The following is a 15,627-nucleotide window of genomic DNA, read 5'->3' on the forward strand; positions in this document are numbered from 1 at the left end:
TTATAATTTTTTTTTTTTAATTTATGATAGTCACACACAGAGAGAGAGAGAGAGAGAGAGAGAGAGAGAGAGAGAGAGGCAGAGACACAGGCAGAGGGAGGAGCAGGCTCCATGCAGGGAGCCTGACGTGGGATTCGATCCCGGGTCTCCAGGATCGCGCCCTGGGCCAAAGGCAGGCACCAAACCACTGCGCCACCCAGGGATCCCTGAACCAGGATTTAATAACAGAAGCTTTGACTATCCTTTCACAACACTTTCTATAGTTGTACACCTAGGCAGTTCTCCATTGTACTCTACCACATTGACTTGAGTAGTCTGCAATGTGTCATCAGCACATAGGAGGTACATGAGTTTTACAGAGAAATGTATGGGCTACCTTTGCCCCCACCCCAACGTTAACCTACTTCCTGTTGGTGTTGCAGCCTACACATCCCTGAATTTTTTTTACTTCTTTCCATTCTCTCCAGTTTCTACTCTCACCCATGGTTCTCTCTTACCTGAAATACTTCCTAAATGGTGGACTCTATCTAGTCTCTTCCCTGGAGCCCATCCCCTGCCCAGTAGCCAGAACAAGATTTTATTTTTTTTTTAAATTTTTATTTTTTTTTCAGAACAAGATTTTAAATACACAAATCAAATGATGTCTCTCTCCTGCTTTTAAACCACTTGAAGACTTCCATTTGCAATTAGTGCAAAGTGTGAAAGTCTCACCAGGGCTCACAGAGTGCCAGCTTCTACTTCTCTCTCTACTTTCATCTTAGGCTGTGCTCCCCCTAGCTACTGCTGTGATGCTTCCTTAAATGCTCAAGGCTTTCTTGCTTCCTCTGCCTTCAAAAGCTCTGGGTCTCTGTCTGGAATGCTCTGTCTTCACTTGGGTAACTTCCAGCCTGTCTTTTTATCTCAGCTCAAATATCCCCTCCTCAAGAAAGCTTGCCTAAAGTTCAGACCAACTGTGATGCCCTGTCAGATGTCCCCAAAGCACCAGTTCTTGCTCTTTTGATCACAGTATTCTTGAACAACTCTCTCAACCCAACTCAAAGTGCCTCCAACAGAATTCAAATCGCCAAGGGCAGGGTGCTTGGTCATTATTGTATCTTCAGATCTAGGCCAGTGCCTAATGCATAGTAAATGCTCAATATTTTTTTTTTTTTTTGAGTGAGTGAATGACAGCTGGGTTTGTTTATCTTATTTACTGTTATTCCTGGCCCTAGCATAGTGTCTAGCACATAATAGACACTCAATAAATATTTATTCAATGAGCAAACTGATCTATCTTTGAGGTACTGGCTACTTAGGCCCTTTACTAAGGCTTTCAACTCTGAACATTAATATTTATTCAACTGTTTTCTGAAATATCTTCCTACCCTGAGGGGTTTACATGAGAACAATGATTATGAATTCCACCTTAGACTCCAGACCTGGGTCCTACATATTCCAGCCACAGCTCCTTCATCGGTGTGGTATGATTTGTAGGAACTACATTGATACCAGCCATGCTGTGCAATTCTCAACACTTCAAATGGATAGAGAAGAAAATGTGCAGGCTGCCCATTTCAGGTGGTCAGAAGGAAAACACCACCACCTGGCTGTGGTGTGTGGGCCTTGGCCTCACTGCCTCGCTTCTCCAGGACTGAAAGGGCTCTGAGAAGTGGAACTGTTACCATGCAGGACTGTGGGGAGCCTGCTGATGCTGTTGAGAGGCTGCTGTGTGTGTTGGCTGTGACCCTTGAGCTCCCGGCTGGGGAGAGGGGCCAGGCACAATAACTTCTTTCATGGAAAAACTTTACTTTGCAAACCCAGCTTTGAATGCCTGAATCTCTCTCTTCTTGGTAAATCACAAGGGACAAGGAAAGGTTTGGGCTGTTTGGTTCTCTGGGGGAACTAGCATGACATGAGGTTCTGATACAGAAGCCAGGAGTCCCTCTGACTGGGGCATCACGGCTTGCTCACTCATGAGGAAGGAGAGTTTGGGACTAAATATAAGGGGGTAGGCCAAATCCTGTGGATATATTCTGAGAGACATCCTAATAGGTTCTGGACCTAATAATATAGGCTGAGATAAGAGACTGAGCTGTTTTTTGTAAGCCATATATAATTGTGTGTTTTGTTCCTGGAAGCACCCAAGGTCATCTAATTTTGAAAAAAATCTAGGGATATTTATAATCCAGATTTTCTCTTTCCTGATCTTCCTGAGAAAGATCTCTACTACTATAAATTAGGTTTGTTGCATTGCATTTTTCTTTTAGGCTCTTTTACTTCATGGAGAAAGCCTAATCTGGTGACAGGATAGAGGACAGAGTAGTATGGGGCTGAGTTTCCTCCTCAGAAACAGATGTGTGATCACCACTGTAGACCTTGGTATCCTTTTACATAATGAAGTGGATGGATTAGTGATTAGCAAGCATTTTCTGTAAAGGACTAGAAAGGAAATATTTTAGGCTCCTGGGCCATATGGTTTCTGTCACAAGTATTTGGCTTTCCCATTATGGAGTGAAAGAAGTCATAGACAATACATAGGTAAATAAATGGGCATGGCTGTATGCCAATAAAAAATTTTTTTTTTCAATAAAATTTTATTTACCAAAATAAGTGGCGATCTAGATTTGGCCCAGGGATTATAGTTTGCCACCCGTGAGGCATTATCTCTTAAAAGTGTTTATGTAATAATTCTAGAATGTGATTGCCAAATCTGGGTATCAGCTTAGTCTAGGCAAATATTTAAAACATATACATTTATGTGTGTGTATATAAAATTTATATGTATACACACACACATATATATACATATATCTGTATGCCTGTTTCAAAATGGAGTAAGAGACTAAATTTGCTTTTCTGCTTAAAATAATAAAAAATGAACAAAGTATAAGCAGCAATGGTTTTCAAGACACTGGACATTAGGCAGTGAAGGACACTGATCCCTAAGAAATAGGAAACAGAATAATGCTGCTGCAGCTCAGTGCCTTGAGAGTTTCCAGGCTGCAACACAGGGAAACCCAGGTGGTGCCCAGTGGACTCGTGAGTTTAGGAGAGGGACCTGAATGCACAGGGAGGACAAGGTGACTCCAGCTTACAGAAAGGAGTATCAGAGAAGAGAGGAATGCACAGAGACAGGAAATGAATTAATGAATTCCTAAAATCTGCTGAAGATCCCCCTTGAGTATTCAGTAAAACGCCCATCTTTGTATGCATGTAAAGGACTACCAGAGGCAGAAAAAAGGGAAAGAGTTAGAGGTAGCAGTTTCTGGTACAGAATAGCACCTGTTCCTATCAGCCAGGCTGGAAAGCCTCATGATTCATAAGTTGTTGGGCAGAATGTGGTATTGGTGTATAGAGACTATAAATATGTGTGGTATTGGTGTAAAGAGACAAATATATCACTGAAACAGAATGGTCTGGAAATATACCCACACATATAATGACAACTAATTTTCCACAAAGGCGCCAAGGCAATTCAGCGGAGAAAGAATAACCTTTTCAACAAATGGTAGTGGAACACTTTGGATAACCATATGCATAAGAATGAACTTCAATATATACCTCACATCTTAGGTAAAAACAAACTCAAAGGAAATGATAGACCTAACTGTTAAACCTAAATCTATACAATATGGATATAAAGCCTCTGGAAGAAAACATGAGAGAAGATCTTTGGTACCTTGGAGTAGGCAAAATTTCCTGAATACAATAGCAAAAGAACCACCTATAAAAGAAAAGAATGAATAGGTTGAACTTCATCAAAATTAAAATATTCTGCTTTTTGAAAGACACTAGAAGAGTAAAAAGACAACCACTGACTGGGACAAAATATTTGGAAATTTATTTATCTGATAAAAGACTTGAATTTAAAGTATATAGAGAACTATCAAAATTCAATATGTAAACAAACAACCCAATTTAAAAAAACAGGGAAAAATTGAATAGACACTTCACCCAACAAGAAATCAGGATAGCAAATAGCACAGGAAAAGATGCTCAACACTATTACCTATCAGGAAAACACAAAATAAAATCACAAAAAGAAACCACTTCAGACCTAACAGAATGTCTAGAATTAAAAAGACTGACTGTAGCAAGTACTTTTGAGAATGTGGAGAAACTAAACTGTCAGACACTGCTGGTGGGAATGTAAAGTAATCCAACTACTTTGGAAAAAGTCTGGAAGACTGTTTGGAAAACAGTCTGGCTGTTTCTTAAAATGTTAAACAAACACCTATTATGTGATCCAGCCATGTCACTTCTAGGTGTTTAATCAAGAGAAATGAAAGTGTAAGTCCATACAAAGATGAGTAGATGAATACCTATAGCAACTTCTTTTGTAACAACCAGAAACTGGAAATGACCATGCTGTCCCTCAACAAGTAGGTGATTAAACAAACTGTAGTCCATCTCTACAATGGAACATTAGTTGATAGGAACATGCACTGTTGACGCACGTTACAATATGGATGAATGCCAAAATAATTATCCTGAGTGAAAGAAGCCATTCCTCCCAAAGTATGAGTCCTTGTATAAGACATTCTAGAAATCTAATCTAATTTATCTATGCCGAAAGCAGATCGAGGGTTGCTGGGGGTAGACATTTGGTGGGGCAAGAGTGTGAAGGCATGATTTTTTTACAAAAGTCATTTATTTATTTATTTATTTATTTATTTATTTATTTATTTACTCATTCATTCATTCATTCATGAAAGACATACAGAGAGAGGTAGAGACATAGGCAGAGGGAGAAGCAGGCTCCCTGTGGGGAGCCTGATGTGGGACTCGATCCCAGGACCTCTGGGATCACGACCTGAGCCAAGGGCAGATGCTCAAGCACTGATTCACCCAGTGCCCCAAGGCATGATTTTATAAAAGGGCATTGAGGTAACTTTTGCGGATGATGCATATGTTCATTACATTGACTGTAGTGATGGTTTCATAGGTATATCCATGTATTAGAACATCAAACTTTAGACTTTAAATATATGTTACTCATTTATGCCAATGCCAATTCTTTCTTAGGCTGTTAAAAAACTTTTGTGTCAAATGTATGTCCAACATATATAAATATGTATTGTATCTTATAAATCATTAAAATAAGATAAATACCTATCAAAAAAAAAAAAAAGATAAATACCTATCAATAAATGAGCAAAGGACCTGACAGGCAACTCATAAATGAATGCAAATGACTAGCAAACATTAGTTTTTGCATAATACTAATGCTAATGCCCTATAAATGATACTGTGAGTCATTAATTTTGAGTCTTAGAAAACCCCCAAAATTGAACAGAAGACTGCAAAAGTGTGTAGGTTTATGGGGAGGCCTGAGATACTGCTGCTCTAAAATTGGAGCCCTGGGACCTAGACTCAGACCATGAAAGGAAGGTGGCATAGACCTTGCCCTCTATAGCAGTTGGCACAGTTCAGGCCTCCCAGCAGGAAGAAAAGCTGTAAAATATGGACAGAAAATTAGCACCCATCTTGTCTAGGAAGATGGAACTGGTTAGGTTGGGTCCACTCTGCTCAGTTGAGCCTCCACTGGCTATATTCCATGTCTGTGTCATACAGCAAAGCGTGTGAGAGCAAAAATGGATTCCCTGGTCCCAAGATTTCACTTACAGTTATGGAAAGTGAGGCCTACAGGGCCCTATGCCTGTGTTGCTCGATGTACATTCCTTATTGAAAGTTCCCACAATGGCTTGAAGTGAAATCAATACCAGAATGTCTGTCAACTAAAATAGTCATTTCTGGAATAAAATCACGTAATGGGAATCTCAACACTTGGGTCTTAACAGAGAAGAGTTAGCTTTAATATATGGCTTTAAAAAAAATGCCGATCTCCCTTCTTTTCTCTTTTCCATGAAAACATGAGAATCAAGGTCCATGAGTTATTATCCCTACCTGTGCCACAGAATCATGAAGTTCTCTGAATCTGTCAGAGCCAACAGATTCAGAGAACTAATCTCATCAATTGGAGAATACACAGGAATGTCACTATTTATTGGCCACAACAGGATTGGCAAATGGCTTTTATCCTATATATCGACTGCCACCATGCTTGGTGGGAATGTTAGAATGAATTCCAAGGCAGCACCTGGGCTAAATGAAAAAGATAGTATGATTGATTGGACATGTGTGGGTTGTGGAAGGGGCAATTAACAGTATCATGGCCACCTATTTCCATCCTGGTCTAGAACATCGTTAGGCTCAAAATAGGGCTTCTTCCTTAAATTGCTCCTGCTATTGATTACTCTTACAGAATACCAGATTAATTCTTTCAAATATTACTCTTACTATATCATTCTCCTACTTAAAAACCCCCTAAAGATCTGTCCCACATAGTAAATCTATTTCTCCAGTCTAATAATCAAGGTCCTCCACATTTTGACACTGTTTACCATTCTAAGCTCTCAGCAACCCTACACAGACTTGCCTCCCTGACCTATTTTTGTACCCAGAGCAGGCAACATGGTGTAAAAGGGCTACCAACAGGAGCCAGGCATGGGAACCAGTCCAAAAAGAGCAACCAGACTACCAGATCAGGATGAGTCAATAGCTGGGGAGGCTCAAGATGGAGGAGGGTGTTAGAATTCTTGGGGTGAGGGTTCAAGCTCAACTGGAGTGGACAAGCTCTGGCCAAGCCTTGTTCCTTCAAATGACCTAGTTTCTAACACAGTTTAACTGCCCATCATCACTTTTAAAGCAGTGCTATTTTATAGCTATTTCTGCACAGATACCTGATATATATCCCACACATTATCAACACCAGGCTGATGGTATCTTCTATTCCCTCAATGCCTATTTCCCTTCCTTGCTGCATATGTGAATCCCACCCAACCTTTTGTGCTCAGCTCCAAAGCATTAGTTAGGCCCTGGTCTGTTTCAAATGACTAACTTCTTAGAGTCTTGATACTTGGCATTATTTCTTAACTCATCTCCACAATTCCATGTAGAACCCTCCTATTTCTACAGTGCTGGTGAAGCATCAACATTTACCACTAGAGTCCATGTTGCCTAAGCAGTTGCGTTCAGAGACTTTATGGTTACTGACTCACTGTTGCATTAAAATGGAGCAGTCTGGATGTGAACTAGGGTATTATGATGTCTCTCAACTGTTAGATTTAAATACCAGTCTAAGGTAACAAAGCACTATAAACTAGTGATGGAATGCAGCGGCATACAGTACAATAAATTCTTATTGCTCATGGCTACAATAAGACAAAATATTATTCCAGAGAAAGGGCAAAAGAAAGTAAAACTATCATGGAAAAAATATGAGCAGGTTAATTTTTCCAGCATGCTGAATGGCACCTGAATGACCCAAGAGTTACTGAACTTGAAAATAAACAATTGCTGCACATTCTGTTAGTGACTGGGCTATGATTAATATTTATGACAATTTCTCATAGTGATGAGTCTAAAATAAAAGTTTACAATGCTCACACTTAATTTGGAATAAATTTACCATTTATAAGCCAAAAAAACGCAGTTTGAAACTTCTATGAATTCTGATTAACATGATGTAGAAAAAACTCAATGCCAAGTTTGTTTAAGTTATGGGAGATGGAATAGGGCTATTTGTCATTATATGTGCCTTATTTTTAGGATCAGATCAGAAATAGAAAAATTATAAGCTTATGCTCATATACTATGAGCATTCTTAATTTTAGATGATAATGAAAACTGAAGTTAATCTTTCTGTTTGTAATCCGAGAGATACCAATCCTTGTGGCCATGTTGATAAGTAATCACCAGTATGACTAGTACCTTTTTGCCTCTTGCTCCTTGCTGGGTGATGGGGAAGAGAAAAGAGAAACTTTTAGCTTTGAGCCAAAGGAATACTTTTAGTTACCATTACTAACATTTGGCACCACAAAGAGTTAGCATGAAGATTTCCTCCATTTTGTAGACTGGTTTTTGTTTCCAGGCCTTTGAAGGCAGATAATTATTCTCTTCCACCTTGAGGGTCCTGTGGCGTCTCCATGATTCTGGTGTGAAGGTATCAGGACATGGATGCTCCTGCAAACCTCTCTCTGTTACCAGTGAGCACCAGCCATGTGGACAATAACTTGGTGAAAGTTCCCATTGACAGATGCCAGGGAAGCTGTACTTGGTAAAGTTATTTAAACACTTGCTTGAGGAGTCCATCTGGTTGGTTTCAGGCCCTGGATATAGGAAGCTAGCCTAAATCTAGAATTATCTAGCTTTCTCTCCTTGAGAGCTGGTTATAGCTCTAGCTTAGTTGTGAGAAGGTCATGGCGGCATTCTGAGGGTAGGGGTGGCAAGGGGAGAGGAGATAGAGAAGGTATTTTTACTGCTTTGCTTTTTACTTACTGTTCAGTGAGTCAATCTGATTGAGAGGATCTGGACTGTGGCATTAACCCAGGAGGATTCAGAAAGGAGCCATGTTGGAATCTAGACAAACTTGAGTCCAGACTAAGGTCTGCACTCACCTCACATGGCAAGTCAGCCAAGTTTCCACTGGTGAGTCTGGATTCTGTAGGCAATTTAGTGATTTCCTGTTGGCCACCCGCTACTGCCCTCTCCCCCCCACCTGCAAGCAGTCACCCATCCATAAATCCTGTCCAGCCCTGGATTTCTGCCCAATGTTCCAGAGATCTGGACTCACCAAGGAGAGCAGAATTCCCAGGATCCAGGACCAGCTGTGCTCCCAGAGGAGATGTCAGCACTGAAGGAAGGTTCGGTCCAGTGGCTGAAAGCAACGCCCTGATGTCTTCCAACTGCGTGGGGACTTGGGGGGGATCTATGGGAAGGCAGATGGGGAGTCAGGCAGATTAAAGCATGAAGGCTGTATTAAGTGGGGAAGGAGAGGTGGGCATGTGTGTAAGGCAGGCATTATTATGGTTGCCATTCAGCATCGTTTTTTTCCCACAGAGAAGGTGTGCCTATTAAGATGAGTCTGAATTTCAAGCTTAATATTTGATGCCCAAACCAATAAGATCAGTAATAAGAATCAGGCGTGTTGATTTTAGGAGTTCCTTACTGTATACCACTTTATACCACAGGACCACTGGGTCCCTATAAATGTGTAGGCAAATTAAACCATATTATAAAAATACTTTTAAAAGCCAACACTTCTTCAGCATTTATTATATGCCAAGTCTTGTGTTAAATAGTTTTCATTTCTTTTTCCATTTAACTCTTACGGCATCCTTTAGAGCACTTCATAATCCCCACAGATATGGATACATCACCACAGGAATTTTTTATTTTAGAGAGAGAGAGCATGTACACATGTGAGGGTGGAGGGAGAGGCACACGGAAAATGAGAGGGATAGAGAGAATCTAAAGCAGACTTCATGCCCTGCACAGAGCCCAACATGGGGCTCAATCTCATGACCCCGACTGAGATCATGACCTGAGCCAAAATAAAGAATCAGGTACTTAATGGACTGCACCATCTGGGTGACCCAGGAATTTCTTACTTAATGAGTGGCATTTTCTACAAAGAAAAAGGTTTATTTGTGAAGTTGATGAAGTTAATCCGCTTAGTGGTCTGGATTTTATGCTCAGGTAGGACCAGATAAGCAGGACAGGGATGACTTTTTCTTCCAAATCTTAGAAGGAGTAGTAGGGCTGAAGTCATCAAGGGTCTGGTTAATCAGAGCCCAAAGTGAAAAAATGGGAATTATAGCGGCTTATCATTTTCACTGGACAAATAAAGAGGGAACCTGGTAGTGAGAGGATTCCAGATTCTCTGGGAAAAGGAGAATCCTGTTGCCTGGGCTTCCCATGTCTAACAAGGCAGGCTCCCATCTTTTTCTCTAGAGACTTGATGGAATCTCAGGGGATGAAGGAGTATTTCTTCAACTGATGGTCATTTCATCAGTGTTCAGTGAGGACCTCTTATGTGTCTATCACCCTGTCAGATACTTGCAGATACTTGTTAAGGGTGGCAAATAAATCATGATGACTTCGAGTCTGCTTCAGAAATGAAATATACCTTCTGTTGGGATGCCTGGGTGGCTCAGTGGTTGAATGTCTCCCTTCCGTTTAGGTTGTGATCTTGGGGTTCTGGAATCGAGTTCCACAGCTGGCTCCCTATGGGGAGCCTGTGTCTTCCTCTGCCTGTGTCTCTGCATCTCTCTCTGTGTCTCTCATGAATAAATAAATAAATCTTAAAAAAATACACTTGACGGGATGAGCACTGGGTGTTTTTCTGTATGTTGGTAAATTGAACACCAATAAAAATTAATTTATTTAAAAAAAAATATACCGTCTACTCTGCCTTACTGCAAAAGACCACTGCATACAGAAAACAATGATGAGCTTGAGATTTTAATACATATACGTTTAAAAATTATAAAGACATTATATATGTTATATATAATTTAAAAATATTCTTTATATGGTATAGGGTGAAAACATCATGTCTGGGCCCAGGGACCCTCTGTTTGAGCTGTGGCTCTGTCATTCATTAGCTTGGGCAAGTCACTTAATTCCTCGGAGCCTGTTTCCTTGTCTATAAGAGGATGAGGAAATTCATCATTTCCCAGATCTCTTTCTACTCTGAAATACCAAGATTTTAGGAACTGATGGTAGCAGTTTACTCCAATCTAGACTCTCTTCTTCTCATCCTTTTTATTTTTTAAAAACTTAATTAATTAATTTTTAAAATTTAAATTCAAGTTAGCTAACATACAGTGCATTACTGGTTTTAGGAGAATTCTGTGATTCATTACATATACACAAGACCCAGTGCTCATCCCAGTAAGTGCCTCCCTTAATGCCCATCACTCATTTTTTTAATACTGTCTTGAGAATATTGTAATTGAATACAGAATATTCCCTCAAGAATTTTAATTGAAGGGATGCTTGAGTGGTCAGTTGGTTAAGTGTCAGCACTTGTTTCAGTTCAGGTCATGATCTTGGGGTCGTGGGATCCAGCTCCTTGTCAAGCTCCCTGCTCAGTGCGGAGTCTGCTTGAGTTTCTCTCCCTCCCTCTGGCCTTCCCACTTGTGCTCTCTCTCTCTCAAATAAATAAAAAATCTTAAAAAAAAGAACATTAAACTCAAGAAAACCTTTGTTTATTTCCTAAAAGCCAAAAAGGGAGGCTATGTCCCATTTTCAAAACCATCAAATCTTCTTGGGCCAAATGTTAGCCTCTCCTAATGCCCTTAGAGCATTAATCATATTGTTTTTCTTTAGTGTATGCCCATTTGATCTTCCAGGGGAAACTGTAAATTCCCCAAGGTCGGAGGTCACCTCTTAAATATATCCTAATGCTTGAGATGAAACCTAGAGGCAATATGTAATGAATATTCATTCAATGGCTACAGGAATAAAGGAATGAAAGTCTCATTACATTTCAAGTCTCCACACCACAGGTTAAGTTGGAGAGCCTGGTGTGAAACCTGTTTTATACATGAAGTCCGTGTTTAAAAATTAAGCAACATTTTTGGCTGATTAAAATACAAGAAAAGATTTTTTCTGTGTTCATAAGGCATCTAGAAAACTAAAAATACTTGGCTTAATAAACCATGGCTTCTGATGAAGAAAAGCCCTAAACTTAAGAGTCAAACCACAAATTTTTTTTTTTTTTTTGCATCACATTTGATGAAAAGGGGAAGGCGTCATGCTCGTCTAGCTCTGTGTTCACAGTCACGCTGTTTTACAGTTGCAGCCCTGCAAGAGCTGGCTGGCAGATCGTGCGCACTTCATTGACAGAGCTACAGTAGCAACTGCACATCCTGGGCTTTCATCTCTGTCAGTGCAGGCACCAAGCAAGGCTTATTATGGAGGAAAAGCCTACAGTAAGCACCATAGCTCAGTGTGGGGCAACAGCAACCGGGCCCGGGGTTCTGGGCTTCAGACTTGCACACAGCTCAGCCAGATGCAACCCAACACAGAACAAATGACGTCCTTCACTGAGCTGCTTTTCTGTGGCTTTCTAAGATGACTGGAGGTTTATGCAGCCACTGGTGAGATGAAAACCCACCTGGGCCTCTCTGAAACCTGAGTGGGCAGGGGCTAGGGACCCTAGGCTTTGGTCTATCATCAACTGGGGGTATAGAAATACAAGTCCAAAGTTTAATTATTTTTCCCCGAGGAGGTCTGTAATGTATGTATGTGTATGTATGTATGGCGTGTGATTCTTCATATTGCTCACAGTTTCCTCTTTTTTTTTTTTTTTCTTAGAATGATAGCTTTCTCTTAGTGAGAAAACTAACATGAGGGATCTAATTGTTGCTTAAAAAAAAAAAGGTAAGACAAAAACAAGATTTTTTTTTTACTACATCCCACAAAGTTCCAGACTCTGTGGGGGAAGATAAGCCCAGGGTCCCTATTCCAGGGGATAAAAGGATTACTGTCCCTACACGGCTGAGTCCAGCACTGGGCAACACTGAATACTGGATGGTGTCCCAGTGGTTGTTATTTCTAAAATCTATGTTATGCCAAGAATTGCGTTGGACTCTTTAGTCAAGGGTTCTTATATTTGAGGGTACTATATTTTGAATGTTTGTGTCCCTTCAAATTCATATGTGAAGTCCTAACCCCCCAAGGTGATGGGGCCTTTGGGAGGTGAAGCAGAGCCTTCACGATTGCAATCAGTGCCCAATAAATGAGACCCCAGGGAGCTGGCTTATTCCTTCTGCTATGGGAAGACACAGCAAGAAGCCAGCAGTCTGCACCCAGAATAGGGGCTTTACCAGAACTGGCCATGTTGGCATCCTGATCCTGGACTTCTAGCCCTGAGAGTTGCGAGAAATAAAATTCTCTTGTTATAAGCTACCCAGTTTGTGGTATTTGTTTTAGCAGCCTGAATGGACTAAGTCAGGGGAGTGCCTGTGTGGAATTTTATTTTTATTATTTTTTTGAATTTAATTTTAAATTCAATTGCCTGTGTAGACTTTAGGTGGGCTGGACTATGAACTTTATGAAATTACATGAAAAATTTTGTACGTATGAGTTTTTCTGGAGGGGGATGATCTATAACTTTCATCTGATTTTCAAAGAAGTCCCTAACACAGAAGGAGTTAAAAATAACTTCTTTAGCTCTAACAACTGCCTCCCCTTAGACAGGGGATCCTTGTCATGTGTCCACATCAAGACCAGCTTCTAGGGCTTAGTAAAGCTAAGTGAGTAGCCCAAGGTCATGTGGTGAATAAACATTAGAGCCGGTGTTCAAAATGACATCTGCCCGGCCCCCAAATTTGTGTTTTTCCTACTGGAAGGCCCTCATGTGGGAAGAAGGGAAGGGATATTGCTTTTATGTACTTAACTGGATCAGGGGAAAAGGGAAGTGGAGTGTGAGTTGGGCAGTGGCCCTCGAGCTGTTTACCTAGGAGCAGCAGCTGCGTGTTCTCGGTCAGCTCTCCATGCAGATTGGCTGCCCTGCAGGAGTACAGGCCCTGATCAGAGGGGGACACATCTGTGAGCAGCAAGGAGCCCTCGTGCACATGGTGAGGGGAGCCCAGTTTGCTTTTATTCCTGAACCAAGTGACTTCAGCTTCAGGCACACCTAGGAAGGAAAAAAAAAAAAAAATATATATATATATATATATATATAAACTCATCAGCTAAACACATTTAGGTGACTCTGGAGGAGTTAGAGCCACTTGGCGGACTGTCCCAGGGGCTGCTCTCCAGGAAGCATCTGCCTGGGCATCTCCACCATCCTCTGGCCACACTAAATAATGCCTGTGACGTCTCTGTTGTCTGGAGGTCTTTTGCCTTTTAACTCACACTGATGAGGTAGGAAGAGAGGCCAATTCACAGCACAGGAAGGGGGCAACTGGTAAAGGGCACTTGCCGAGGTGGAAGGAAAGTACCCAAGTTCTTTGGAGAAAGCTTGGATAAGGCTAAGAACCACATGTATCCATTGGTGAAAGTAAAGGCCTGACAACCACATGAAATAAGCACTAAGAAAAGCTAGACACAAAAGACTACATTCTGTATGATCTCATTTCTGTAAGTGAAAAACAAAAACTGATAAGATAACATCAATCTGTGCTGTTAGCAGCCAGGATGGTGACTCCTGTGAGAGGGAAGGACAAACAGGGAAGAGTTGTCAGTAGGTGGGGATGAGGCGCTTGGTCTCTGGTAATTCTCTTCTTCTTGACCCGAGGGCTGGTTTGGGGGCTTGGCACCTTTATGATATGTATCCTTTTCTATACAGATATTACACTTTAGTAAAAAGTTAAAAGCTACAAAGTATTAGTATCTTGTCTAGTATGAACTAGACAAATGAAAGCTGCTGGAACCATACCAGAATTGACATGATATATAGAAAACATGCCTGTATTTTTTGGAGCCTTTGTGCTTTCTTAGAACGAGAGAACAGAGAGCTGTGGTCAGTAGCACCACAGAGAAAGAGACAAAAGAAAGAGACAAAAAGAAAGTAGTCGGCTCTTTCCTCAGTCCATCTTTGTTGTCTGTGGGAGAGGGCTGGGAAGGGTGTGCACGAGTTAGGACTGAGTACCTGTCTTTGGAAGCTGGGCTCTGTCCTCTAGGGGTGTCACTGATTGAGTGTGTTCCTCCCCAAATTCCTGTGTTGAAGTGCTAACCACCTCTGATGGTACAGTATTTGGAGGTAATTAGGTTTAGGTAAGGTCATGACAAGGTTTAGGTTGTCATGATGGGATCAGTGCCCTCGTAAGAAGAGACCAGAAAGCTAGTGCGGCCTCTCCTCTCTCCCCTCTCTCCTCCCCTTCTCCTCTCTCTCTCTCTCTCTCTCTCTCTCTCTCTCTCAGTCAGTACACAGTAAGATGGCTGGCTGCAATCCAGGAAAAGAGCTCTCAGTAGGACCTGCATTGAGCTCGGACTTCTCAGCCTCCAGTAAGATGAGAAATACATTTCAGACATATAAGCCACCTAGTCCATGGATAATTTGTAATAGCAGCCTGAGTAGGCTAAGACAAGGGGACAGCCTTAATTCTTTAGGTTTCCCTGTGGTTGCCATGCTGGTAAACAAGCCCCGGTTCAGGACAAGCCTTCTAAGAGAGTCTGCATAGGAAGCTCTGTAGCAGGCTGAGCTCTGAGTGAGTGAGGAGACAGAAAATCTGTGGCATCAATTCACAGGTCTCTGGGGAGCAGAAAGCTCCATTCCTCGTACCACCCAGCCTGCTGGTCTAGCTCAAAAAGTTTACTCAGAGCTCTTGGGTGTGTATCCAGGGTATGTTTATAATATCAAATCCTGGCAAATGGGGGTCAAGGCTTGGCCTTTGGTCCTGCGCTTTTCTGAACTGGGGCTAGATTCTGCCCTTGGGGCAAGGGCAGTGTTGCCTTTAATGGGCAGCCTGCTGGTGAGGATAGAGCCTGCTGGTGAAGATAGAGGATATTGGTCTCCTACTGGAGACATCTTCAAGGGATTACCTGTGTATCTGTTCCTTTTCTTTGAATCTGATGAACTGAATTTACCAGCAGTCTACTCCGTAACACCCAGCTCAGTAGCAGCCTCAATTCCCCCCCCCCCCCACCCCCGGGCACTTGCTCCTCCTGAGCTCCCAGTAGGAGAAAGTGGGGTGGCGGTGGGAAGGTGGTTTCACACTCCTTCACTAAAGACGAACTGCATTCTGGGAATTCACTGGTTTCCTGGCTGCTCTGCTGCCTCAGGCAGGCCTAGAACAGTGGTGCAACGGGGTGGTGAAAGTGCTTGGCCAATCTGTAGGGCCTTCCTCC

The 15,627-nt window shown here is 41.7% G+C and overlaps 1 protein-coding gene across 3 annotated transcripts in view; it reads right to left on the bottom strand.

Annotated features, from left to right (window-relative positions):
• ADAMTSL1 (ADAMTS like 1) overlaps positions 1-15,627 on the bottom strand; it is an 871,496-nt gene that overhangs the window by 65,019 nt on the left and 790,850 nt on the right. For all 3 annotated transcript variants that reach the window (XM_072728197.1, XM_072728199.1, XM_072728198.1), the window contains 2 exons: positions 13,289-13,468; positions 8,615-8,749 (listed from right to left, as the gene is read on the bottom strand). In XM_072728197.1, the coding sequence (XP_072584298.1) occupies positions 8,615-8,749; positions 13,289-13,468 (315 nt within the window). The remainder of the gene's footprint in view (positions 1-8,614; positions 8,750-13,288; positions 13,469-15,627) is intronic.

Source organism: Vulpes vulpes, chromosome 12, assembly GCF_048418805.1.
Source record: "Vulpes vulpes isolate BD-2025 chromosome 12, VulVul3, whole genome shotgun sequence".
NCBI lineage: Eukaryota > Metazoa > Chordata > Mammalia > Carnivora > Canidae > Vulpes > Vulpes vulpes.